The sequence below is a fragment of the Chiloscyllium plagiosum genome, chromosome 2 (assembly GCF_004010195.1).
Source record: "Chiloscyllium plagiosum isolate BGI_BamShark_2017 chromosome 2, ASM401019v2, whole genome shotgun sequence".
NCBI lineage: Eukaryota > Metazoa > Chordata > Chondrichthyes > Orectolobiformes > Hemiscylliidae > Chiloscyllium > Chiloscyllium plagiosum.
The window spans coordinates 110,674,452-110,702,383 of NC_057711.1; the positions used below are offsets into that span (position 1 = coordinate 110,674,452).

Here is a 27,932-nt window from a genome sequence, read left to right on the forward strand (position 1 = left end):
TTTGCATGACTGTCAACTGAAAATAAACAACTACAAAGGCATAAAACAAAAAAGCAAAATTTTGCAGGCGTTGGAAATCTGAAATTAAAGTAGCAAATACTGGCTATACTCTGGTCAGACACCTATGAAGGAAAAAAAAATAACACTTTCAGGTCTGTGACTTATCACAAATTGCTCAAAACTATTTGCCTCGCAATTTAATTTGCATTGAATTGGTAGTGGATTAATGCTTTGACACTGAATTCATGTGCAATGTGAACAGCCTGTAGTGAGACTGTGTTCATTGGCATCAAGGCAAAGCTGTTCAACCATCACATTTTAATAGACCTTCTCCACTGTTGTCATATTTAGTATGGCCACAGTGTACCAGCTACACAATGCACTGCAGAAACTTAGTACAACAGCACCTCCAAAACTGGAAACACCTCCCACCTGAAAGAACAACAAAAGCACAGAACAGCACTCTCGAGTCAGAGGTACCCATGCTGATTTGAGATATATATCTCATTGGTGTCAAATTTCCTAAGTGGAGAATGCCCAGCATCAGTTCAAGTTGGTAACTCTTCAACTCAGGGCAATTAGGAGATATAAATGCTGGCCTGAGATCTCCACGTCTCATCAGTGAATCAAAGAATTCTATCAACTTAAAGGTGCACCTAAATGAGGATTCCCAAAGTAAATGATAGCATGTTTGCCAAATTTGGAAGAGGATCCTAGAATTTAGTGAAGGTTCTCTTGGTCTTCCACTGGGTTGTTTTGGACAGAAACTGATAGAATTCCAAGAGGGTTGACTGCAAATTATATTGTCTGGTAAATTATGTTGGGAGAAAGTGAGGGCTGCAGATGCTGGAGATCAGAGCTGAAAATGTGTTGCTGGAAAAGCGCAGCAGGTCAGGTAGCATCCAAGGAACAGGAGAATCGATGTTTCGGGCATAAGGGCTTATGCCCGAAACGTCGATTCTCCTGCTCCTTGGATGCTGCCTGACCTGCGCTTTTCCAGCAACACATTTTCAGCAAATTATGTTGGGAGACTAGCAGGCAGGACCAGAGGAATTTCTAGATCTGAACAGTGACAGTTATCTCTTGTATGAAATACAAAATCACTTCAATGGTAGGGTGTCTATAAATCAGACCATACACTTTATTGTACAAATACCACAACATCACTGGAATTTACATAAGAAATTAGAAACCGTTACATGTAATGCTTAATTATACTGAACAGGCAAAAAAAAATCAAGGTCAGCTACAACACCATTGTCATACAAAATGTACAAAACATCTGATACTAACTAGACATGTTCTTGTGTTGCACTTTCCATAGTTTAACACTTAGTTTTAAAAAAAGTACCAATTTGTATTTTAAATTTTTTTAGAAGGAAAGGTTTTCTCTTCAAGTTACTTCTGTCATTGAAGTAGAGTGATTCTGTAAGAGGACAAAAGGAAAGCATTTGATAAATGTTTCAATTGACAGAATAAAGCAATTTAGTTATGGTTAGAAACTGTGCAGACTGCAAATGCATTTTGCCAGTGAGGTTTAAACAGATTTAAAAAGTTTAAGTTAATTCCACAACAATTGAGCCAAGTAGGACTGGTACGCAAACCACACAGTCACAGTACACAACACCAGAGGCACCTCAACCATGGATGTAAAATTTGCAGTGTGCACGTGCAAAGGAGAACTATTTATTGACAGACGTGGACGGTACCAAACATCCTGCAAAGGGGGAAATGTTGTGGGTAAAAGTGGGATCCACAAACAGTACAACAGGCATTGAGTGTTAAAACAGACTGAGGTTAACGTTCAAAGCACTAGAAAACGGTGAGCCCCTAGCCAGGATTTCTTTTAATTGCTATGCAACAAAATTCAATCAATCTTTCATACTACTTCTGCTAAGGGTGATTTGTACAACTGTCACGTGTGTGTGTGAGAGAGAGATAATTGTGGACCTTCAATTTATATCACGCTGGGATGAAATAGAAGTATTGGAAGAATCCTTGGTGGTATAATTATAATCAATTTTAACTATGCTGCAAACTAATCTATACAATGTGATGTTAATTCAATCAAGTGTAGCTTTCATTGGCCACTGTTTTAAGACTTTTACTTCTGGAAATGTATTGAAAATATTATTAAATGGTTAAAAAGAAGAGTCCTTGAGTCATTGCAGAATTTGAACACAAGTGTCAGGTCTTGGAGTAGAGAGCAGCCATTTGGCCCATCATGCCTGTACTGGATCAATGAATAGTAACGACTAGTGAGGTGTATCGTTGACTCTAAACCCTGTACTTATCCCTCCCAGCCACTGAGACAGACAGAGGCAGTCATGAAGAATGGTGACTTATTTTGAAACACCCTTGCATCGTTCCAGTGACCAGCACAGAGGAAAATGGAAGTTAGTTTCAATCTTATGTGAAGAGGATTCGCTAATGGAAAAAGTCAAGTCTCAAAGTGAAAACTAACAAAGGTGGACCTCCATTCATCATGAATAATGGTGGCCTTCCAGATACATTCTTGAAGTGATACCTCCATATCATGGTAGTGCACACTGGGGGTTCGGCCTCATGTTCTCAACATATGCTGGTGTCAGCCAAGGACACTCTCTGAAGGATTGTCCCTCATCAACAGATGAGGGAGAGGTGTTTGTGGAGAAATGAAGATGGAGAACCATTTTACAGTTGACAAATTCTTTAAACATCACCTCTTTGTGTAATGCCAACTAGAGGCCTCTAAATTCATCACCAGGCATAGAATAAGGCATTTAATATAGACAAAATAAACTGAGTCAGTCCTGGTTAATTTGTTGCATCAGGTGAGGCGTAGAAGGATCAATGAGTCTTTTTTTTTGTTTTAGTGGGTGGCTAAAAGTGGGATTAAATAAACTTCTCTTGTGCAACTTTGCCAGGTAAAAGAATGGTTCCTCTATTGTTGAATTTTTTTTTTTAAATTGCTGTAGATTTTCAATTGCTAACCCACCCTGCCACATGCTATCAGGGACTGACATAACACATAGGAGGGCAGGGAAAATGCATCTTGCCCTGAGCAAGATGGCATTCGCATGCACACTCACGCTCCCCCTGCTTTCATTGGGAGATGAAAGTACCCATGTGAATCATCTCTGCGACCTAATCACCTGAAACAGAAAAAAGTTCCTGCCTCAAACTTGTGAAACTTTTTACAGAAAAGTCCAACATAAACAAAGCTGGTCATTCATCACTTACCTGTTTAGTCATCTAGTTCCTCTGATTTATAATTGTATATCTGTGTAAGTTTCAGGGGCATAGATTTGAAAGCAATTGGTGTTGGTATTGATAGCACTTTGGTCAAGTACAAGATGACTTGATACAGAGTGAAGTTCCCTCTCTTCTTGACAGAAATGTGCCTTGTTCCTATTTCAGGGCCAGTAACAACCTACTACATTAGCTTGCAAGATATTTTGTGCTACATATTTGTATCCTGTGTGATTAGATTAGATTACTTTACAGTGTGGAAACAGGCCCTTCGGCCCAACAAGTCCGAAGCGCAAACCACCCATACCCCTACATTTACCCCTTACCTAACACTATGGACAATTTAGCATGGCCAATTCACCTGACCTGCACATCTTTGGACTGTGGGAGGAAGCCGGAGCACCCGGAGGAAACCCACGCAGACACGGAGAATGTGCAAACTCCGCACAGTCCGTCGCCTGAGTTGGGAATTGAACCCGGGTCTCTGGCGCTGAGAGGCAGCAGTGCTAACCACTGTGCCACTGTGCTGCCCACCAATTTTGATGTGTATCAAAATTACCTGACAGCATCTCACTTAAATCTCAACACTGGATTTAAGCACAGGCCCTATGAATGAACAGTGATTTACCATCCACTAGTCACACCATTCTAGTCTGGAACCTAATTTCAAAAACTCAAGTTTCTAATTTTAAAATAAGTGCGGGGGGAAAAAATCCTTATGTAGAATGCAAACAATATGTTAGTCATTACACTCAAAGTTTGTGAAGATTTGTAGCTCGGGTGCTCGTTGTTGTAGTTCTGTTCGCCGAGCTGGGAATTTGTGTTGCAGACATTTCGTCCCCTGTCTAGGTGACATCCTCAGTGCTTGGGAGCTTCCTGTGAAGCGCTTCTGTGGTGTTTTCTCCGGCATTTATAGTGGCCTGTCCCTGCCGCTTCCGGTTGTCAATTTTCAGCTGTCCGCTGTAGTGGCCGGTATATTGGGTCCAGGTCGATGTGTTTGTTGATGGAGTTTGTGGATCAGTGCCATGCTTCTAGGAATTCCCTGGCTGTTCTTTGTTTCGCTTGCCCTATAATGGTAGTGTTGTCCCAGTCAAATTCATGTTGCTTGTCGTCTACGTGTGTGGCTACTAGGGATAGCTGGACGACAAGCAACAGGAATTTGACTGGGACAACACTACCATTATAGGGCAAGCGAAACAAGGAACAGCCAGGGAATTCCTAGAGCATGGCACTCATCCACAAACTCCATCAACAAACACATCGTCCTGGACCCAATATACCGGCCACTACAGCGGACAGCTGAAACTGACAACCGGAAGCGGCAGGGACAGGCCACTATAAATGCCGGAGGAAACACCACAGAAGCGCTTCACAGGGGCTCCCAAGCACTGAGGATGTCACCTAGACAGGGGACGAAACGTCTGCAACAAAAACTTCCAGCTCGGTGAACAGAACCACAGCAACTACACAAATCTAATGCAGGACAAGGAGGGGGGAGATTTTTAATTTGTCATGTGATATATTTGCAAGCTTTTTCTTTGTGTAATTTTATACAAATGCAGAAAAGATATCCCCATTTCTTCTATTTCACTCGTATCCAATAATAAACTAACAAACCAAACTAATCAATATAGACTTTTTTTATAGTTCAACAACGCTGCAAAGGGCTGCTGAGTATATTTGCATTGTAATAACACTTGCTGAATATCAATAATCTCAAATCGCTAAACTTGTACTGAACCAGAATAATGGACAGGATGACAACCCTAATGGCTCTGAGCCACGCACTTGTATGGGCTGGCCACTTCAACATTGCTACTGCTATATAATGCAGGCAAAAATAAGTCTCTGGTCACCTCTCCCTTGCATGAAATTTAAACTAACTTCATTCACAGGACCCAACTGGTGCAATATAAAGAAACGTCAGAATATAGGAACAGAAGCCATTCAGGCCCTCCAGATCATGTGTTCCACCATACAATTACCTCATAGCTGATCTTTACCTTAAATGGTATTTACCAGTTTTAATCCCATAATCCGTAAATATCCTCACTTGTCAAATAAAGTAGCAATCATCATCTGTTTTGAAATTTTCATCTGATGTCCAGCCTCAAGGTTCCAGATTGCAATGAGCTTTTTGCATGAAGGAATGTTTGCAGAATGGTTTAGCACCAACTTTTAGGTTCTCACATCTTGTTCTAGACTTTGTTGTCCAAAGAATAAATTCTGTTGTCACATCCAAATCAAATCCTTCAATCATCATAAACCCTTTTGAGAGAAATTTTTTGTGCAGCCTCTCCTCATAATTTAATATTTTTAGCCCGAGAATAACTATGATTAGGGTAAACAACTAAAATATAGCAATGCAGCACAAATGAACATGTTGACATTTAACAATGATAGTTTTAGAACAAGTCTGTATGGTTCTGATTTATGCCAGACACTAAGGTCAGCTGCTTGACCGTGCCAACTTTGAGTTAGTCTAGCGACCCTGCCATGTAGACCAGGCAAGCAGCTCTGAGGTGTGGTCCATGTAAAACAATCAAGCACAGAGGCTCACTATGAACAGCGACCAAGGTGACGTGACCAAATGCACACTAAAATGTAAGCTTGAAAATGTGAACAGTTGCATGGTGCCAGATTCACGTGGGACACTGGAGGAAGGCCGGCCATCCATCCAGGAGCAGCAGAGGGGGACAGACAGAGAGCAGAACCTCTTCCAATATAGGACTCATGAACCCCCTTGGGCTCGCAATGGAGCCCCCGTCCCTGTGTCATTATTAAGCATATACCTCCTGGTGTGTTGGGTGTCTGGCTGGTCCTGGAAAATGACCCTGGGACGAAACACCCTCTCTCGGGGGGTTTGGCGATGTCTCCCACTTTGCTGTCATGCAGGCATTAAGGGAAAAAAGAGCCACGTTGTGAGATCAATGTAATCAATAGTAAAGCAGCGTGGTAACGATATTGCTTTGTAAACTAACTGCAGAAGATGTGCAATACTCTCCATGTTGGCTGATCCACAACAATTCTGCTTATTAAACTTTCATTTTCAGGAGTATGGATTTCTTTTATTAAGACTTTCATTTGGAAGACTATTGAAATGCACTGAGATTGAGCCCATTTTGTGTCCACTCAAATTGCCATTTGTTGAAATATTGATGACAACAGAATGTTGACACTGAATAGCTCTCTGGTGAATACCTTGTAAGCATAAATTGGAAAATAAGCATGGACCATTCAAGTTCACTAAAGTGTCATTAAGTATAGTATTCGGGCAACAATCCCTTAAAAGAGAAGGGCAGCTAGGACAATTAGCATCAAACCTACTGGGAATGTCATCAACATTCATGAATGGAACCAATATAACTAAGAATAGAGTAATGGGCCAATTGGCCTAATAAATTGAGGCCAGTACTAATTCTGAGCCTCCTTCAAAGCTTCCTCTAATTCTTGTCAGAACCCTCTGCTTCCCCTTTGTAATGTTTATCTAGCTATCTATCCCTCTGGCATGATCAGACTCTATTTTATCTTTTCCCTCAAAAGGAAATTCTCAGCGCTAGCATCTTGTAAAACCATTTTAGTGCCTCTCCAAACCCTCATGTGACCAGAACAGTGCTCCAAGTGTGGTGTCTCAGAGATTCAATGAGAAATTAGCATAATTCTTCAGTATTTTTCTGATAATTCATGTATTGCTACTTCAAATGATTTGTGGACTTGCTCTCCAAGAACCCTTTGTCCCTCCACTCAAATTTAGGTTTTGCAAATAATGTGGCCTCTTTAACATACACCAAAACTTAACTGTCACTGACTTGTTGAAATCCATTTTTGAATTCCTTTCACATTCCATCTTTCCTGGTTGCTTCCAGAGATACTCTTAAGTTTTAAAATAAGGATCATACTTGACTCTTGCTTTCCTTCTCATTGTGATGCTGTATTTGTATTCCTCACACCACTATATTTTTAATTTAGCATGTAAGTAATCATAGAATCATGGGTTGATGCCACACAAGAGCCCATTCTAATTAATCCCATTCCTTTGCCCATTGCCCAGAACCCCACATTTGTTTTCCCTCCAATATTTTGATCAATTTCATTTCCAAACTTTAAGCATGAATCCACATTTATCATCTTTTGAGGCACTGCATTCCAAATCAAATCATTTTTTTTAAAAAGAAACTCTTCACCTCACATTTAATCTTTTTTTTGCTAACTGTCTTTAATTACTTATTTTGTCTGGGTTTTTGTATTTATTAAATCAATTCTTCAGTGTGCCAAACAAAAAGGCATCTGGCTCTACAAGTCATTAATGGATCAGTTAATGTGCCATGGATTGCCGAATAGTAAATATGCAATGAGTGATTTTGTAAGATGAGCAATGAAGCTAAATACTTGTATTAAGAGAGCATAAATATTTTGACTGAGCAACCCCATAGAATTCAATCAACAAATTTGTTTTATGGGCAGTACCTACAAAGATATTTTCCCTTATGACTTGGCATTACAATAACACCTTTAAACTGGATTTGGGATGGAAGCCCACATGGTTCAAGGTTTGATGCTTCCATGGGACCAATCTGCTGGATGGTTTGTTTATCCCTTCCTGGGTCTGTATTAAATGAGCCCTAGCATTTTAGATTTTCAGTTGAAAGTTCTTTATCTCAAGCCAAAGGCACAAGCCATGGTTAAAGTAGTAAATTCTGGCCCCTCAGGTCATTGGGAAATCAAATAATGAATAAAAGATTTTGGGGTTTTCTTATTTTTTTAATCTTAGTCTTGATTTCCACCTCAACTCCAGCATTTTGTCTCCATTATTTGCTTTATCAAAACTTTATTTGACTTTTTTTTTTGTTTTTCAGTCCTCTCTCTTTTTTCAAATAATGGGTTTGTATGCTTTTGCCAGTGCTTTGATCTCCCCAGTAGTAAGAGGAACCCAGACATGGAGCCAAGCTGGTGATTTGCCTTGGTAGAACTATGGGGTTGACTGGGGACTGTGGGATTCTATTTTTTTTCTCTGCAGTCGAATCTGTAAACTGATCCATGCTTCCTGTGCTTGAGTTAAGCTGAGCTTGAGTATTAAAGGAACGTAAACAAATGCTACAGAAGTGGTGAAAAACTGAGCAGGGAGGATGGCCTAGATGCTTTGAATACCTGTGCTGATAGTCACCTTTTAAAGGCTATTTTGACCTGGTTGTTTTTTTTTTTGAAGGGACGAGTGAAAGGTGGTAGGTGCCGAAGTGTTTAGGGATCTAGTCTGAATGAATGTAAAGATCCTTTAGGTTTTAAAACTGTTTAACAATGAAAGGAGAGTAGCCAGTTCTTCCAGTTCAGGTTTTTCTAACTTTTTCAAATATAGCTATAGCAGCAACAGAAGTGTTTGAGTTCAGAAGTGTTGCAAGCTTTAGTAAATGATTCCTAACTGACTTTCTTGGAAATCTCTCTAGATGTTGTTCCCTCCTGCCTGTAAAAATCTGTTTGAACTTTCTTTTTGCCATGTGGTGTTTATGGGATTTTACTATATTGGAACAGTTATTTAATTGAGTTTTTCCAACAGTTCTAAATTCTGCTTTCATTTTATTCATGTTTTAACATTAGTATTTAAAATTGTTTTGCTTAAAGCTGAGTGGTTTTACCTGTTGCATCACACCTGGAATGCTGATTTCTCATCTACCTTCAAAATAAGAAAACATTAGGGTCTAGGTTACCTTAAAATATTGAGGGGGTCTGGCCTGTCCATAACACATGTATTATATACTCCCTTGCTCCTAATACATTTTGGAAACTATGGTTATCTCCACATTACTCTGCAGAAAATAAATATAAAACATAGATGCAGAACAACCTCGCTTATCTGAAAGAGGTGGGCAGGGAGTACTTTGGATAATTGTTCGGATAACTGATCTGATCCTAAACCAAGGAAGCTATACTGAACATAAGTACGTTTTAGAAAAAGCAAGTTTAGAGTTTTTTCATTCAATTGATAAAATGTGTACAAACACTTGATTGCTTAAAAATTTATGGTATTTTACAAAACATCACTGTAAATAAAAATCACTTGAGGTGGAGGTCGGCTATCATTTTTGGAAGAAAACATCTAGTCGCTCTTGCTTGAGGTGTTTGTTTCTTTGTTTGTGCCAGCGATGACATTTTGCGAAGATACATCAATTTAACGGCATTGAACATTGTCTTGTGTTTCATACCACTCTGTGGAAAGTTGCAAACCATCAAAAACTTCATCATTAATTGGGACTGGAGGTGGTGTCAGTATCTGATTATTTTTTTTCCCCTTCTCATCCACGGCGTCCGTACTTTCCCGCTGTTCTTCTGTCACTGTTGATTTTAATCTGATCATCACGGAGTGTCTCTGTTCCAATGTCACTGTCACAGTTTACCCAAGCGTTAATCTCCGCCTCGACGGAGTCTCCTAATCCCAGTTTTCTGCAGTTCTGTGATGTCAGTGGTTACCCTTTGACCTGGACAGCTGTCCTTTTTGCTGTCTCTGCTACCAACACAAGCCATGGTACAAACTCTGACTGCCAATGGCTTGATGTGGTCCCAAGGTTCAGCGATCATGAACAAAGCGTCTTTGGCTATGAATGGCTTGATTTGCAGCAACGCTTTGTCTGCATTTTTGTCTTCGGCATGCAGCATTTTACTATGATGACATTTCTTCATTATTGCGATGATTCCGTGATTGAGTCGCTGTTACTTTGAAGTGGTTTTTGGTGGTTTAAAAACAAACATTTGACAGCTCCATCTGACAACTCTAATTGGCTGTCTTTCATAGTGTGTGACCGTGCACTGTTAACAAGCAGAAGGGCACGTTGCTAGAGTTCAACAGTCGCTAAATGTAATCTGACAGCAGGTACAAATCTTCCTGAAATCAGGATGAAAAACGTGGATATGTCATTCACACCTTGTTTTGTGATTTTGTACTTCACAGGAAATGAGTTCTTGTCGGTATCGGGCATTATTCTAATCCACGTTGCTTCAAGAACTGTGACAAGTGCTAATTTGAGTGTCGGCACTGACGCAAAGAAAAATCATAATGTGATCCTTCTGCACTTTGTCCTGACACCTGCTTTTCCGCAGTGGACGCAAGTGTTTTGTCCGGCAGTGCACGTCAAAACAATCCACTTTCATCAGCTTTGTACAATTGTTCAAGATCATTATTTTCTTCAGATGGATTGTAGTTTGTCTGAATTCTTCCACAGTACAGTAATCCATAGACTGCTGCTGTCCAAACTGCTGAGTTGCTTAATGCCGGTGATGATCTTTTGACACGCTGTAACCAGCTCGATGATACGCTGTGATCAGATTCTTGTTTTGCTTCGCTGGTGTGGATTCATTTCTGGAAACTGGTAGCACTTAGTTATTTATTGTAACAATGGGCTAGGTATGAGTCCCCTTCTCGTGCTGCTGTGAACACCATTTAAAAAAAAATACAGCTTGGTCAAGTTGTTCTTTCTAGCTTCATGGATTTTCTCCTTTAATGCATACAAAGTTACTTTTTTAGGTTGATAAATTTCTCAGTTGCCAGTCTTGCTTTCTTGATGTTGGACACTGTTGTTTTTCCAATGTTATACTCCTCCTTGTGCAATCTTTGCCTTTTCACCTCCATCCAGATCCTGTAAAATCTCTTCTGTTCGATTGTCAAAGCTGTTCGCTTTCTCTTCACAGACATGGTAACAGCAACGACCTCTCACTTATAACACATACATACATACTAGGAACAAAGTCATCGAGTGAATGAAGACTCAATTTTTTGCCATTCTTTTAAATCCTTCATGTCAGTCATTTTTGTTAAAATTATTTTAAGTCTAAAGTGACCAACTGAGTTCAAACTAGAGAACTGTAAACAAAAGACTCAATCGTCTGACTGGTGTGGGTAACACCTCTTTGAAACGTTTTAATGGGACCTTGAGGTTCAGATAATCCAAAATTTGGATAATTGACATTCAGATAACCAAGGTTGTTCTGTATTCAACTTTCATTCTCTCACGCTGCTAATAAGACAACTCGTGTCTTTTAAGCGGCTTAATGCATCCACTTGTAATTGAGACATAGTTGTGCCAATTCAAGGATTTTTTTATTAAACACTAATCGACAGCCATCGGTTGATCAGAGAAACCAGGCTCCGAGCTCAACAAAGCATCTCTCCTCTTGCCTGGCACTGGACAGGAAAAAGACAGGAAAGTTGTGAAGTTTAAGTGTTCTTTGGTTAGATTGCTTGTGGACAGCCTTCTTTTCATTCTAGTTTCTTAACATGAGAAGAGACGACCTGTTTTGAAGACTACCATCCATTGAGTAACAATTTGATTTGTGTGGGTGAAAGGGCCAACCCCTATTGATTTTTAAAGTGACTCTGATGAATTGAATAGCCTACTGTGAAGGTAGGGTAATAAAGCAAAGCATAAAGAGGGGCATCTGTGTAGCTTACCTGTGCACTCAATGTTTCAAGTGGGCTTTCCACCCGAGGGAATGTCATCAATGGCACTCCATGTGGATCCTCGGGTTTTTGTTTAACAGATGTGGCCTGTGTTCCTTTGAAGTTGTGAACGACACACGTTCCCTGGCAAAAAAAATGCAGATTAGGGTCAGGAACAATTCGATTGGAATATGTAAAGACTACTTCAAACCAAGAGCTGTGGAAAGAGTTGCTGCACTGTTTTGTGAGGAAAAAAGTTACCAGAATACAGTTTATGCTCCATAGCTGGGGGATAGAGGTCAATGATGCCACTGCATTGGATGGTGTGGGAGTGTGCAAAGTGAACTCTTGCCCAGTGACAATTTGCTGATTGGTTCATCCAGTCAGGACTTGTGCTGTCTGGTTCCTGAGCAGGTGAATGGTTTTTAGGTTCACAATGGAAAGGAGAAAAGCCTCTGGATCACAACATAGACAAGAGGCTGAATCTTGTGGTTTTTTTTTTTTTGGAAGTTTGTTGCTGTAAGGCCAAGCAAGTCTTTTTTTCACTGATCTTACCAAATTCCTCATTTAATTATCTACCCCACCATTATATGGCATATCTCTAATCCAATTTCTATCTCATCTTACCAGCCACTATTGCCAGAACAACATTCCAACACATGGGATATCTAAGACATCACCAGCATACCTTGCACCCAGATTGTCTTTTATAGAACGCTTAGGTACCCAAACAAGTACGGTCAGTCTGGAGCTGCTTGCACAGTTTCTGAACGTGTTAGGTGGGGAAATTGGTGCCATGCTTTACAGGCAGGGGTCCTACAAGATGGGGTGGAGCCAACATGGAATTTGCATCCTTCAGGATTGGCAGTGGAGGACACTACCAGTCTGCCCTGCAGTTAGAAGTCATGTTGGACCAGTCTCTCCTATCTGGACGAATACCCAGCAAGTAGGAAGAAGATCAACATTCTTGTCTACTCAGCCAGTAAGTGCCACCATCTTCTCTGGCACTTAGCCACCATACTCTGACACTATTTTGGTGCAAATGAGCAAAAGAAACAGCTTGTCCCCCACTTTCTTCTCCCACAATGTCTCTATCCTTCTGGAAGGAAGCAGCCTGCAATTGGGCAGAAAGAGTCCATATGGGTGGTGATCACCTGATTATTCAGCTCCTCATCCCTTTATGACCAGAGGATCTTGTCTCTGCACACCTACCAAGGCCTGGATTGGTACCAGAGGCTGTTTTAACTGACTATGTTGGGACTAACTACCTAGGACAAGCTTTCTGACTTTGTGCTGAACAGTGCATCAAGACAGTAATAATTTGAGCCTGGTATCACTGGTTAAGTATGTGAAGTACAAAACAGTAAGGCAGGGAAGCTAAGCATCCAGGTGAGGGTCAGTAGTAGTCTAACAATGAGTGAAGAACTTGGAAATACTGCCTGGTCCATTCCATGAGCAGTGTGTCTCTGAGCATGGTGTCCTTGCTGCAGCATTACAATGAGAATTGCTAGTGCGGCATTGAAGTGCTGATGTGACCTGTAAGTCCAATCCAAATGTGCCATGATGTTGGTACATGGATGCTAATAGCTATAGAGGTAGGTGTATGAAACTGCCCATGGAGTGTACACTAAGATATTGGTGCCTAGTTTCTGACATGCTGGTTTTTTTTGAACAAGCAGCATGATGAATGTACTAAGCACTTGCTCTGGTTTCTGTATCAGGTTTTCCTGGCATCAAGCTCATTTGGTGAATTTGGCAAGGTGGGAAGTGATCTGGATTGTGTTTATCTACTAAATCTTGTTGTCAAATGTGATGTTTCTAAAGTTTTGTAGGGAAGACCAATGTTGCACCAGTGACCTGAAGAACCGGGTAGACCCCTTTTTTTAACTAATTCATGATCTCTATTTCAGATGCCTCTTGTCATTCCTCAATACATGGCAGGCTTCACACATTAAGCTAGAAATGCTTCCCTGTTCCCTCTCCTCCATTTTGGGACTTGAGGAGATCACTGTATATCCTGAATGTTGCCTCGCCCACGGTTGGGTTGGGTTGTCTTCTCGTCGTCTTTCAACAATTAAGTAATCATGAAGAGAATTATCAAAGGGAAAGAAACAATTTGGCAGACCTTACCCTAATTTTAGGAAAAGTTTGCAAATGGAGGTGAAAAGCAAGCATATTTATTTTTAAAGACCATCATTCCAAAATAATTATGGTTACTTAAACACATGGTAACAATTTTATTTTATGATCAGAGTATCAACACTTTCCTATTTTTGATCGAAGTTCCTCCATTTTTATTATAGTAAATATTCATTCTTTCATGGACATGGAGGAAAAAACTTTGTAATCTGGTCATTTGCATGAACTAGCAAAGTTGCATCTACCATTAATATGGATCAGACCTTTACTTCAAATGTTCTTACAGGAAAATGAACTAAAGATGGCCATTAGAGCTTAAAACACTTCAATTTGAACTTCAATTTTCACCTTTCGCACTGCCACAATGTCACCTGACCACCCCATGACTGAATTTAAATCTAGACAAAAGCAGGAATAGACTAATCACTATTTTCATTCCCAGAGATTATGCAGCCTCTGGAATGTAGTGGTCGATGGTCAGTAACACAAGGGAGATGGACTGCCTGGGATCAGGATTGTATCATATGCCCATAGAGCAGACTTGTGGTCATTATGATCTCTTGGGTGAGCTTCAATTGTTCGATGCCATTGGAGTGAAACCTTTGAGAAATGTTGACTGACCCTGGGTTTCTCCTTTTTTTTAAAAAAAAAATTTATTTTCTCTTCTTTTTTTTTCCTTTGCCCCCACCACTTGCTCATATAGCAGAAGTGTTTGGTTACAATGCTCTGACCTGGACTATTTTGGTATAAAATATGTTTGGACCAAATGATCTTTCCTGTCCATTGGGTATTTGTTTTAATGTTGGAGTGCAGGATGTAGATCTGCTGTTACGTTGTCAAATGGGACTATTCCTTGTCTGTTGGCTGGGCAAGATTACAGTGAACAAAGGATTGATTGGTAGCACAGTAATTATGACAATTCAACTTGACAGGCAGGAGATGGTGCTATTTTTGTGCTTTTATTAAAGACTGCAAAACAAATAGACAGCCAAGAGCAATGTTTGCTCAATTCCTCAGATGGAGGGAGCTGGGAATGTGAAACAGGAAGAGAAAACAATCCTCTCTAACCTTGGTAGAGGTAAGGTCAGTGGTGGGAGGATCTTGCTAAACTTAGGGTAAAGTATCAAGTTGCTGTTGTACTTCTTGCTGCTCCACTGACAATGGGGAAGCATTAGACACCACAAAAGGCTATTTGACCAGGGAAGCTACGTCTACAACCAGCAACCCTGATACGTCTCAGCCCCCGCTAGGACCAAACATTTCAGTGGACATGTGCATTTTAAAGTCTAACTTTTTTCCTTTGACCAAGCCACCCAGCAGTGGAGACTTTCAATTTGATACATCTGTATAATTTCAGTGCTAAAGATAAGATGGACTTACCAAAAACAATGCTACTGTGCTGCCCAGTACAAAGCCTGCAATCACATCGGAGCAATGATTGCGATATTCAGATACTCTGTTCAATCCTGTTAAAAAAGCAGCACACAGAGCCCCCAAGCATAACACTGGTTTGGCTAACCTGCTGCTTTTGGTCTTTATTGTGCTTGTGATGTACATCTGAAACAGAATGATGTCACACACAGATCAATTGCATGGGTGCACTTACCTAGGCTTAACAATTTTTAAAGGTCTGTGCAAAAATAATTAATATGGATCCCAATGTAAGACTTCATTTATAAAATGGGGACTACCATTCAGAAGTGCTTCCTTAGCAATGAAGAGCTTCAGGATCACCAAAGGGACTAGATAAAGGCAAGTACCTGCTACATTCCCAGTTAAATCTCAATCAGCATCCTTGGCTGAGAGCCCTGTCATCCATTAGTGTATTAAGACAGCTATACTCAATGGGAAACAGTGCTTGATAGCTTTTCTTTCATCAATTAAGAAAATAGATTTAATGATCTCTTAAGTGATGCAAAGATTCAAGAGTTTATTGATACATTAAAAGCCTAACAATTTTCCAGGACTGTCACAAACAGTACTTTTATGAATGACTTTAGTTTTTTTCATGAATGTCAGCATTGCTGGCAAGGCTAGTATTTGTTAATCAGATTAATGATCCTTGAACCAAATAGTTTACTTGGCTATTTCAGAACTGTTGAGAGTCAATGTTTACTGAATTTGAAATCACACAGGCCAGATCAGGTAAGGATAGCAGATTTCCCTCTCTGGAGGATTTTAGTGAACTAACTGACATCTTGACACTGGTAGTTTCATTGCACCACTTCCTAACACTAGCTTTATATTCCAGATGTATTAACTGAATTATAAATTCAGTAGCTACAGTTGCTACCTCTAGATTACTAATTTGGGCCTCTAGGTTATAAATCTAGTTACATTAACACTGAGCTTCCACCTTCACACCTGAATGTCTGTCTGTTTTATAAAGATTTTCCATACTACTATTCCAGTATGGATCACTGGTTCTGTATGGAGTTATCACTAAGTGAATGGGCATGACTTGGTATGGGATGGTATGCCATGAAGGATGGGTGGTGAGGTGTAGATTCTTCTCAAAAGAATGAGATGCCATGGAGGTGGATTGGGAATCAGAAACACCTTTATGAACTTGCCTTTTTAATACTCCTTCAGACTGTAATTTCAGATGGTGTAAACCACTAAGTCAAAGAAAATGGCCTGACTGACTGTGTTTCAATTCTTAGGGCGGGGTGGTAGAATGGTAGAATAGAGGATGTCTACCACCCACAACAAAGCCAATCCAGTTGAGTGCAGGGTGCAGAGGATGTGAAATAAACTAACATTGGGAACCCTGGAATCTGGTCCCACCCAGCACTCTTTTCCAAAACTTCCTGAATCTCCAACAGGAAAATCCAATATAAAAAGCCCATTATTTAATTGATTGCAAGCAAAACAACATTCAGCTCACCCATGTATGCAAAGAAAATAAAACTCAGTAAAGCTTAAAGAAAAGCACCAACAAAGATGAATTGTTTTGTACAATATCTGCAAGATGGTTTATTCATTTGTTTCAGCAAACAGTACCAATGTTTGACCACTAGAAGGCATGATGTAGGCATGCAAGTTCAGTAAGCGAGATAAATCGCTCCAAGTCAGTTTTTGATGCCTCTGGATGTAAAGGAACTCAATGAAGACATTTTTAAAGAAATTTAACAACAATGACATGCAACTCTAGCTTAGGAAACTATTTTAGCCCTAAAACCACAGTCAATATTTTAAGTCAGAGCCATCATTTATAGATGTTCTGAGGGGTGAGAACATTTTTGGACACTGTTTGTTTATGTAACTTTATTTGCAAAAACCTGGGTGAGAAACAAAATTTGCAATAATGTTACAGCACGCTTGGCTGAGAACTGATATCTTCCATTCCAGATAGAGATTTTGCTAACTAGTGACCGCAAGGTAGATGGTAGATTGTACTATGCAGTCCAGCAGGCGATTTGTGAAGGGATATCTGTATAACACCACATACAAATGTAAGAGTAAATCACTTTTACAAAATAGTTTAATGTCAAATGCCAATCTAATTGGGTATGAGCAGCTTTTTATAAATTGTGCTTTAATTTCATCTGTGGAGCTGAATTTTTATGGGCACTTTGCTACTTACAATATAGTGGTACTGATTGAAAATGCACAAAAGCAAGCATTATGGTCCCTGCAGTTTTACAGCAGAGTGATTTCTTCAATCTGGAACCTTTTTAAAAAAAAAAACTGATTAAGACAACACTGCTTTCCTATTCTCCTCTAGTCTGGGTCTGCTGGTGGTCCCTGACACACAGAATTCCTGTAATTCCTAAATATGGTTAAACAATGATTTCTCAGTATTGTTTAAATAAACTGAATAAATCTCACTATCGTCTCCTGCATCAGTGGGCAAGAAACACTTGACCAATGATGCTTGCATCCCTTTAACAATTGAAGTGCTGTGAGCACCAGTCGACAATAAGGAATCATCTGAAGGATACCACTTCATTCAAAATGTCAACTTATTTTTCATATTTTCTCACTGCACTTCTCCTGGAAAGTGTTATAAATACTTTACTTCCTGTTTTTTATTTCCCTTTTGCCACTCGAGTCCAATGAATCATCAGAGTTCCATCAACAAAGCCATTTATTCTAACAGCAATGTGAAGGTCTGAGTGCCAACCATTTGTGGTTGTGATAGAGTGCCACTACCAATGTCATTCTTATCATACTTGACATGGGCCTTTTAGTTGTCTGTGGGAAAGGATGAGCCACAAATGTCTCAGTTAACAATTAGAATATCTTTTCCTAACAGGATGTGGTTTATTACAGATCACTAACTTAATACATTAATTCTTATGCATCCTAATTATTACTAAGAGGTTAGACTAGGGGTAGGGATAATAAACATGAACCCTGACCCAAAGAGTGTCTCTTCCCCCTGCTGCAAGCACATTTGGGCCTCGAGCCACAGCTCTGATTTATTGGGGCCCCTTTTTTTGTGCCAGGTCCTGGGTAAGACCTTTGAGGGTACTGGGTCAGACCCAAACTGCTGTCTGCCCAAACTGAGCAAAGTGCTCCACCCAGTGGCTGCTTTGCATCAGAATCTTTGGAACTTCAAATTTAGTTCATTTGACAAGATCATGGCTGATCTCCTCTCAGCCTCAACTCTAGAATCCTTCAACTCAATAATAATTAAGTAAATTAACTTACCAGCATCCACTGCATTCAGGGTTAAGGGTGGGGGGGGGGGGGTGGTGGGGTGAGTGAATTCCACAGATTCATAATTTGTTTGAGAGAATTTCTCCTGTTGCAAATCTGCTACTTCTATATCCAAAAGAGATGAGCTTTCATTCTTGATTACCCTATGAGGAAATATGTGTCTTTGTCGATTCACCTTTTAACATCTTTTATATACCTCAATTAAATCACTATCCACAAATGTCATAAGGTATAAGCCTAAACTGGTTAATCTCGAAGATCTCCTCTCTGGAATCAATCCTAGAATATCCTCTTAACTGCCACCTGTGCAACTATCTCTCCCCTCAAGGGGACCAAAGCTGTATGCCATATTACAGATGCAGCCTCACCAATGTCTTGTACAACTGCAGCAACGCTCCTTGCTTTATGTTCTCCTCTTTAGCAATAAAAGCTCAAATTCCATTTGCTTTCGTTTTATTACAGGTTGAGTCTGCATACCAGTTTTCTGCAATTAAATACATCCCTCTGCATTAAAGTTTCTTTCCATTTAGAGGATAAATTGCCTTTCTGTTCCTCCAACCAAAGTTGATAACCTCACTTACCCACATTTAAACTTCACTTGCCAAATTTTGGCATATTCACCTAACCTATCCCTATTCATTTTGTAAACTTATTTCCTAAATTGCAATTGTACTTTCTCACCTATTTTAATGTCATCTGCAAATTTTGGATACTGAATTTTCTGTCCCTGCATCCAAGTCACTATTATAGATCGTAAATAGAGTTGGGCCTAAGGACTGAACTGGGTAATTCACCAACTCCGTGTCAGTGTTAGAAGCTCTGATTCCACATCATCAACTCTGTTCCTCAAGCAAACAGCACTCATTATGAACAACAACTGGGTCCACTGGCTGCCATGTCATGCAGTTACAACACATTGCCTGGCCCTGCATCTCTATTTTAATTACTCAGTCCTTCATTAGCTTACAAACTGAAGACCAGTATTACATTTGATATCTGTAGAATGTTTCTTCTTTTTACCTTTTCAATTTGAAAGCAACTCATAGTCAAATCAGTAACCCAAAAAACCTACAGTTTCCCTGTGATGCCACTGTTTTGTGCTGACACCCTGATCTTGGGCTTCAATTTATCCAGCTAAAGACTTTACAAGTTACGAAACAAAAAAGCAAAAAGGATCTTTTATCCTTCTGCACCAAATTCCACACTGCTTTGAAATCCCAGAAGGGTGTACACACACTCAGGCAATGTCTCATTGCTTGTGAAGTTTGCTGTGAAGTTAATGCACTTTGTTTCAGTCGTGTTTAATTGGCTCCAATAGGGATAACATTGAGAGACAGAGTTGAACCATATAGTTGACTGTCTGTTTCATGTAGCAGCAATCACTGATTCACTGCTAGTCATCCTGCTAGCAACTGTTGTGCTTTTTTTTTTATAAAAATTCTTTAAACATTGTTCATTAACATTCATAGCCATTTATCGGCATGTTCCAAGAATGAAATTTCAATTTGCATTGACATTGCCAAAATAAACTTTTTTTAAAAAAAATTCCTCCTTGGACTAATGCCACCAAGTGTTAGAGGATCATGCTTCTGCAAGTATTACATTCAAAGGTTAAACAGTTAAAAATACAACGTGCCATTTTTGACCATGTTCGTATCTCCACTCCCAGCTCGCCAGATTCTAACTTCACCCTTGCTTTAACAACTTGGGATGCTTCATTTAAATCTGAACTCCAGAGGCCAGTACCCATTCACCAAGTCACCCTTCATTTACACATGCACAGTACATCGACTCTGGCCAGCAACTCAGAGGTCCCTAGAGTGTGGAGAATCAAAGACTCTCCAATCAGGGAACTCCTACTCGATGATCTCCACTTGGCCTACCTCATTCCAATCACTTCAAAACTCTAGTTCATTTTCTATTCATTAGGTTAAATGTGTTGTTAATTCTCCAACCCTTAACTTATGATATTTAAAACCATCAATTCAAAGCCATTGACTCTGTGGCTGTTTCTAATTTCTCACTTTTTTTGTCCTTTCAGCATTGTTTTTACGGTGGTCCCTCACCTGAGTTTCTTAATGAAACAAGGTCTCAAGGAATAATAATCATTATCACGAGAGCCCTGAAATTAAATTCAATATTATGTATAGATATGAGGAATTCTGGTACATTTGGTTTTTTGGGAAAATAATTTGCAGATGATCTTAGTTTGTGCTCAAACAGTAATTTGAATATTTTTTTGAAGTCCCTTGGAGTTACCACTCCAAAACAAACACAACCCAAATTGAGGGGTTTTGGCACCGTCCCAATGCCAAACATACAACAGGAGGGGATTACATTCTTGCCAACTAATTGGCTCTCAGACCAACCTCCTTTCCATTCAACTCCACTCATTCTAAATCCTGCTACTATAATTCAAACAGAGTCCCATTCACACATCACTCCCAGTTGTGTTGACGCACATTTTGTTCGAAGTCTGGCCACACCTCTGATTTAAAATTCCTGATCTTCATGAGCAAATCTCCTGTCCAATCTGTATAACTACCTAGTGCCTCCCACCTCCCTCCAACCTTAGTCTCTACGTACTTCCAATTTTGGCGTCTCATCCATCTCTGATTTACAGCACCAACAAAACTGCTAGTCATGAGCTGTGTATCCCCAATACTCATGGTATACAGAGCTGTAGCCGTTCCTGCCCTCCTCCTATATGGCTCAGATGTGAAATGTCTACACCAGACAGCTCTCAAGTGCTGGAACAGCATTACCAACGCTGCCTGCTTAAGATCCTGTTTAATCCACTGAAGACAGACACACCAAAACCAGCATCTTTGACCAGGCCAACATCTCCAGCACGGAGGTACTGATGACAGCCCTTGATGGGTTACAATAGGTTGGGCACGTTGTCCACATGACTGACACGAGACTCCCCAAGAAGGCACTCTACTCCCAGCTGTGAAAAAGCAGACAAATCCCAGTTGGACAGAGGAAGCACTTCAGTGATCCCCCTCAAGGCCTCAATGGTGATGTGCAGAATTCTCAAAGAAACCTGGGAACCACTGGCCCAAGACATTCCAGTGGACAAGGAGCATCTGGGAAGGTGTCAGGCACCTCCAGACTTGGATAGATCAGAAGCCAGGTGAGAAGAGCAAAAGGAGCTCACTGCCACACCAATGCCCCAACCACATCTTCCCACAACCACCTTCTGCCCCACGTATAACAGCCTGTATTGGTCTGTACAGCCACCTACAGACTTGCCATGAGAGTGGCAGTGTCATCCTTGTCTGCAAGGGACTGCTGATGACCATGATCCCCAATCTTCTTCCTAAAGCTTACCAACCATGTCGCCCATTCCTCTACAACAATCCTTTAAAATACACTTGGTTTTTTTCATCTGTACTAACCACCTTGCACAGCTGTCAAATTATATTTGGTTACTTTATCTGTTAATGGAATATGGCTATCACTAGCTAAGGAGCATTTGCAGTCAATTTCTAATCGCCCTTAAACATGGTGATGAGTTGCCCTTTAGATCACTGCAGTCATTGGGACCATAGTGCTGTCTGTGTGGGACGTCCAGGATCTTAGTCCCGGTAATTAGTAGACAAATGGTGACTGAATTCCATTGAAACTCTACTGTGATGTGATTAAGGGGCCATCTACTGCATTAAGGACACCATATAAGTTCAAGTCATTACATTACATGAAGATCGCCACAAGCAAATCAAAAGACTGTGGAATAGCAAATGTTCCATGTGAAAGTGAGGCCTAGCCACTGCTACAAGCAGCCAATTTGAAGAAATCTGTTCTTACCGTAGCGTACAAGGCACAGTAGATGCTCAAAGATGCATCTTTAGATGGAAAGGATCTCCGTGCATTTGCAATGACTTCAGGGTTCCCGGTGCAGATGCGTTCACTAGTTATGAATCTGGATCGGGAACGGCAATCTGTTCCTGTGTAATTGGGTTTGCAAACCGTTATAAAATACGGGGTTAGGCTCCCTGTGACCACTTGGCCCGCGTTTGCAAATATATCTGTTGCAAACAGTCCAAAAGCGAACACACCTATTGGGGAAGAAAGAAACATTAAAACCAGTGAAAAGTCATTACGCTGTCTTTTGGTGAGCTGAGGTTCAGCCACAATGTTACTTCGCTCAGCCATTCTGAAATTTATCTAAACCCAGCTTCCTATTAGCTTTTCAAGGCATTCCCATTGTTCAGGCCGATTATATTAAAACAGGAAAATCTTCCCCCTTCTCGTTTGCAGTGAATAGACCACATGAGACTGCTGTACACAAACCCCAATGCTAAAGTCTACAAGTTTTGTAGAATCACAGGCATTCAAATCTGCCAATCAGCATCCCAAACCCACCAGCACAAGAACTGGTCACCAATACAGGGGTTATGATTCCCAGCTGATGGTGATGCTGGAGATGGCAGAATCCATAGTGAAACCTGGCTTCATAGACCAGAAGTTTTAGTTTTGCAAGCTACCATGGTCAGTCAAATCAAAATATTCATAAGGCTCCAATGTATTTTTTTGAACAAAAGCACATTATTTGTGCATAATAACCTTGAGCTTTTGGAAAGATCTTTTCATAAACTCTTTTTTGTTTTGGCCCCAGCAATGTTCTTTTTTTAGTCAGTCAAGCCCAACGAAGCATCATACTTATCTTAACTACTTATTCAATCGATGAGATTAAATGTTTTTCTGGTGTCTTTGGCCAATGCACAAAGCCAATAATAACTTGCAAAATGAAATTAGAGATATTTGAAAAGACAAGTGTTGAGGAAAGATCAAGGTAGTGAGACCAATTAATAGTTCCTTCAAAGACTTGACAAAAGAATGATCCAGTCAAACAGTTTGTCTGCACAATAAAAATGATTCTATGGATTTTTGGCTAGTAATTAAAATTCATGGATTTTTTTTTTGTTAACTTTGTTACAATAAGCTAACTGGTGATGACCTTCGAACTGGTATGTCCTGTAAACTTGCACTTCAACCAAGTTAACTTGCCCTATTGTACAGGTCAACTGCAACCCAAGAAAACCTTGAGCTCAAGAGCTTACGCAGATTGGAGAACCATGACACCCCTCTGAGTCTCCAACGGACTGGTGGGAAATGGTAAAAGGGAACATCAAGAGGTTCTTCAATCTCAAAGGTATACAGGAGGTGAGAGGCAGGCAAAACTCCAGGAAAGTATGCAGAACTTTCTCCTGCTGCAGAAGATGGGAGTCTGTCACTGAGGGCCTCCAGGAGGTGAAGGGCCAGGAAGCCTTGCTCTTTGACTCTGAGGCCTCCAAGATAATCTTCTGATCCAGGGTCTGTTCCATGGAGCAGGATGAGACGTGCTCACGCTCCTTCTTTCAGAAGGTGCCCAGAGCTCTGCTCAGCAGCCTGAAGGAAGAAGATAGCTCAGTAAAGTCCTCTCAGGCTGACATTGAGGATCAGCAAATCCTTCTTTGCAAGTCTGTATGACTCAAAGCCTACCGACAGTGCGGCCTCCCAGTTGTTCCTGTCCTCTATCACAGACATCTTAGAACACAGGAGAGGCCGGACCAGCTGCTTTCTATGGATGAGCTGACCAAGGCCTTCTAGTCCTTTGAAAAGAATAGAACTCCTGGAAGCAACTGCTTACTGGTCGAGTTCTATTCTGCTTTATGGGACTCGATTGGTCAGGACCTGCTGGAGATGTATGTCAGTATGCTTCTGGCAGGTACCATGAGTGAATCCATGAGGAAAGGCGGCATCACCCTCCTTTACAAGCCGAAGGGGGAGAGTGAGGAAATTAGAAACTGGCAACCAACCTCACTGCTAAATGTGAATTGCAAAATCCTGTCAAAGGTCATCGCCAACTGGGTCGGGAGATACGATTGTCTATGTGCAGAACATGGTGAACACCTGCCTCATCAGCCTGGACCAGGAGAAACTTTTGACAGGATATCACACACATACATGAGGGATGCTCTCTCCAAAAAAATGGGTTGGGAGCAAATCTGCAATTGGATTCAACTGCTCTACACCAACATTGTCAGTGCAGTCTCCACCATTGGTTGGGAATCTGACATCTCTCCAGTCAGATCTGGAGTCAGGCAGGGCTGCCCCTTCTCACGTGCCTTATTTGTGTGCTGTATAGAGCCATTTTCAGTGTCCATCAGGAAGGATGCAAGCCGGAGAGGGGTGACTATTCCTGGCAGCAGGGGCTTACAGTTATGGCCTCCCTGTACATGATGCTGTTTTCTGTCTGATCCACTGTCCATGCACAGACTCATGTGCATCTATGACCAGCTCCAGCAGGCCTCTGGGGCCAAGGTAAACTGAGGTAAGAGCGAGGCTGTGCTCTTTGGAAACTGGGTCGACCAATCCCCTCTGCCTTTCACGGTCAGGATGGATCACCTGAAGACACTGGGTATCTTAGTTCGGAGGTGCTGGAGCGTGCGCCAAGTCTTGGAAGGACTTGGCGCACGCTCCAGGCAGAAACTGGGCAGATAGGAGCAACGGTTGCTCTCCATTGCTGGGGGAAAAAAACTGGTCATCAGGTGTGAGGTACTCCAGTGTTATGTGACATTGGTCTGGCCTATCCCCAGAACCTGTGCCACCACAGTCACCTGGGCCATCTTCTCCATCCTATAGAGATCAAAGATGGACCAGGTCCAAAGGGAAACCATGTATAAATATCTGGGCAAGGGGGAGAAAACCCACCAAATGCCACCCTCCCCCTGATGGCCACCTTTTTATGTGCAGCCACATCAAGCTGTGCGTGGATCCCCGATATGCAAACACCAAGTGTCCATACATACTGAGGTTCTAACTGTCCCTGGTGTTGCGAAGGATGGGCCTGGCCTCACTACTACAGTACACTCCAAGTAGCTGGACCATCCATATCACCTGTCTTTCGTGGAGAAATTTATGAAGGAAAACCCCTTTGACCACAAGTTCATCGGGAAGTGGTCAGCACGTAATGTCCTTGAGACCCTTTTGGCAAAAGGAGAAAGTGGATCCTGTTGAGCAGTTCCCTGAGCTGACTGTCAGTCATTTGGCAGAACTTTCCAACAAGTACCAGGACATGGCTTGGCTGGTGATAAGGGCTCTGCCTGTGAGATCCTTTATGCATGCCCGGACTCTCTCTGCCACTGTACGGCCCTCAAAGTTGAGCTTTTACAACCCTGAAAGAGGCCAAAAGTATGCATCTGAATGGCATCACCAACTGTACAGATATCAAAAAATGACTCGAGTGTATTTTTGAAAGTGATTCAGAGATGCATAGACACAAGCTAGTTCACTAGCATTTCTCGACTGAATTCTAAGGACCATTTTCTTTCTCAATAACTTTGTCTATACTTTTAGGCTGCTAAACAGAACATCTACTGGCATGGATTTATTCTTCTTCTGATCTGAACCTTATTGGCACCTCTTTCAGGGTTGTAAAAGCTCAACTTGGTAACATTAGTAATTATCTCTCCAGGGTGCTTATCTAGTTGTGTAGTGAAAATCACCTTTTTTATTTCTGGGAAATGTAATTTTCATCCACTGATTGATTGAAATGTTTCTGACCTTTTGTGGGGTTGAGAGGCCACATTCACAGAATTGAAAACATTTTTTCAGTATCTCACTACTCGAATATCCAAATTTTGAAATAGTGTATTATAAACAGTCGCCATGCAAGAAAAGTAAGAGCTTACATAAAGTGAAAATCCACACATTCTCCGTCAAATTTTCAAGCTCCTACACTCCAAAATATCAAGCACTCTTCCTGCCCCTTGTGCCCCCTCCCCCCGCCCCCCCACTCCATCACAGCGCCCCCCATGTAAATTTTTGATAAAATTTACAACGCCACCCTTTAAATGTGTGAAACCCTGTGTGGAGACAAGATGCATCCTGATTTTGTTTCCTTGATGTTCAGGATGTGTGCATGTGTTGACAATTTCCAATTGCCTAGGTAGGTCACACAAGGTCACTTGTATTTGGAAGGAAGTCTGACAGGGAAAATTGTAAAGTTGGAAAACACGTGTACCTCAACATTAATTTTAAGGTGATAATATTGTGGAATTTAAATCATGGCATTTTGCATGACTAGGTAACTAAATGCTTTACTTTCACTTTTTAAATTCTCCCTTGTTTATGGTGTAGGTACAACTGACTGACTTGTTAGGCCACTTTGGAGCTCAGAAAAGTCAGCCATATTGGCAAGGCTCTGAAGTTTCCAAGAAAGCTGTGAGGTAAGGATGGCAAACTGTTCTGAGGGAAGATTGGGCCTTTATCTCTGCAGGTTCGAACACTGAGCAGTGATTTCATAAAGATATGCAAAATCCTTTAAGGGGCAGTAGAAACAGAAACTGATGTTTTTCCCCCTCCCCCTATTTTACGTGGGATCATTTATCTTTACCACAAAAGGCTGTGGAAGTTCACTCGCATGAAGCAAGTTAGTGATTTTTAGATTTCTAATCCATGATGTTAGGAAGATGGGGATGTAAACTTAGAAATTCTCAGACCACTCGTAGATTGCAAAATAGCACTCCTTATTGTAAATAAGCTGGTGAGAGATCAATACACAAAAATCCAAGGTATCAATCAGATGGCCTTTAGTCTTCACTATCATCTTGATTTTTCACCATGTAATGTTTATTAAATAGGTTCTCATCAGATAATTTAGTGTTGTTTAACCAAAGCCATTGATGTTTGCCATTATTTACATAAATGAATGGGAATGAGATGAGGAACAATGCTGCTATACTTCTAGGATTCTTTCACATATGTTAAATTAAGCAACTATTCAGGGTTATGTATGTCATTAGCTAGGGAACTATCTTGTTCTGGTCACAGCATCATGGTTTCATTAGCAACTGCTGTGGCAACTTTCTGAGAAACAGGACAGCTGCTATTCTGTGCCAAGATTCATTCATTCTCAAGGTCACCTAACGTTTTTAAAAGTCAATTTATTTTTACAAAGTGGTGAATATGAAGGTTCTTTTTTCGGTATTACTTTCATACATTATCAGGGAGAGCACAGGAACGTAGTGTTGAGGTAGAATAATACACACCTATGTTCATACAGAGGTTTATTTCTCTAATATAGAATCAGAGGTGGATCAAGATCACATTTGGAAGCAAGTCTGAGTTGGAAATTCTAAAGCTGGAAAATGATTGTTTAAATAGTTCTCCTTAACACAATGGTTGTGTTCCAGTGAAACCTTTCTGAATAGAAATAATGGGCCTATGGGGAAAATGGGGTTGGGACTGATCAGCAAAAGAAAATCACTTGCTCAACAACCACCCAAAAGCCTAACAAAGTATAGCACAGCCTAAATAAAGGTTTAAGTCATATGATATTAATAAACAAAGTAAATTTAACATTACATTGAAAAAATACTGTTAATGCAGGAACAGGAGGTTGTCGTCATCACCTTCGGGTGCTGTTGAGGTTGCAGAACGGATGACTGTGGTTGATTTTTGTCTTGACTATTTTTGAGGGTTG

At 40.7% G+C, this 27,932-nt stretch overlaps 1 protein-coding gene across 7 annotated transcripts in view; it reads right to left on the bottom strand.

Moving 5' to 3' along the window:
• Nucleotides 1-1,112: 1,112 nt before the first annotated feature.
• Nucleotides 1,113-27,932, bottom strand: part of plppr1 (phospholipid phosphatase related 1) — a 120,180-nt gene continuing 93,360 nt past the window's right edge. For 3 of the 7 annotated variants that reach the window (XM_043715660.1, XM_043715616.1, XM_043715607.1), the window contains 5 exons: nucleotides 22,271-22,521; nucleotides 15,176-15,352; nucleotides 11,669-11,800; nucleotides 6,024-6,115; nucleotides 1,113-1,426 (listed from right to left, as the gene is read on the bottom strand). In XM_043715660.1, coding sequence (XP_043571595.1) covers nucleotides 1,408-1,426; nucleotides 6,024-6,115; nucleotides 11,669-11,800; nucleotides 15,176-15,352; nucleotides 22,271-22,521 — 671 coding nt within the window. In that variant the 3' untranslated portion in view covers nucleotides 1,113-1,407. Of the gene's footprint in view, nucleotides 1,427-2,946; nucleotides 3,135-6,023; nucleotides 6,116-11,668; nucleotides 11,801-15,175; nucleotides 15,353-22,270; nucleotides 22,522-27,932 lie in introns of those variants that run through there. The other 4 variants (XM_043715642.1, XM_043715624.1, XM_043715651.1 and 1 more) reach the window with 4 other exon arrangements.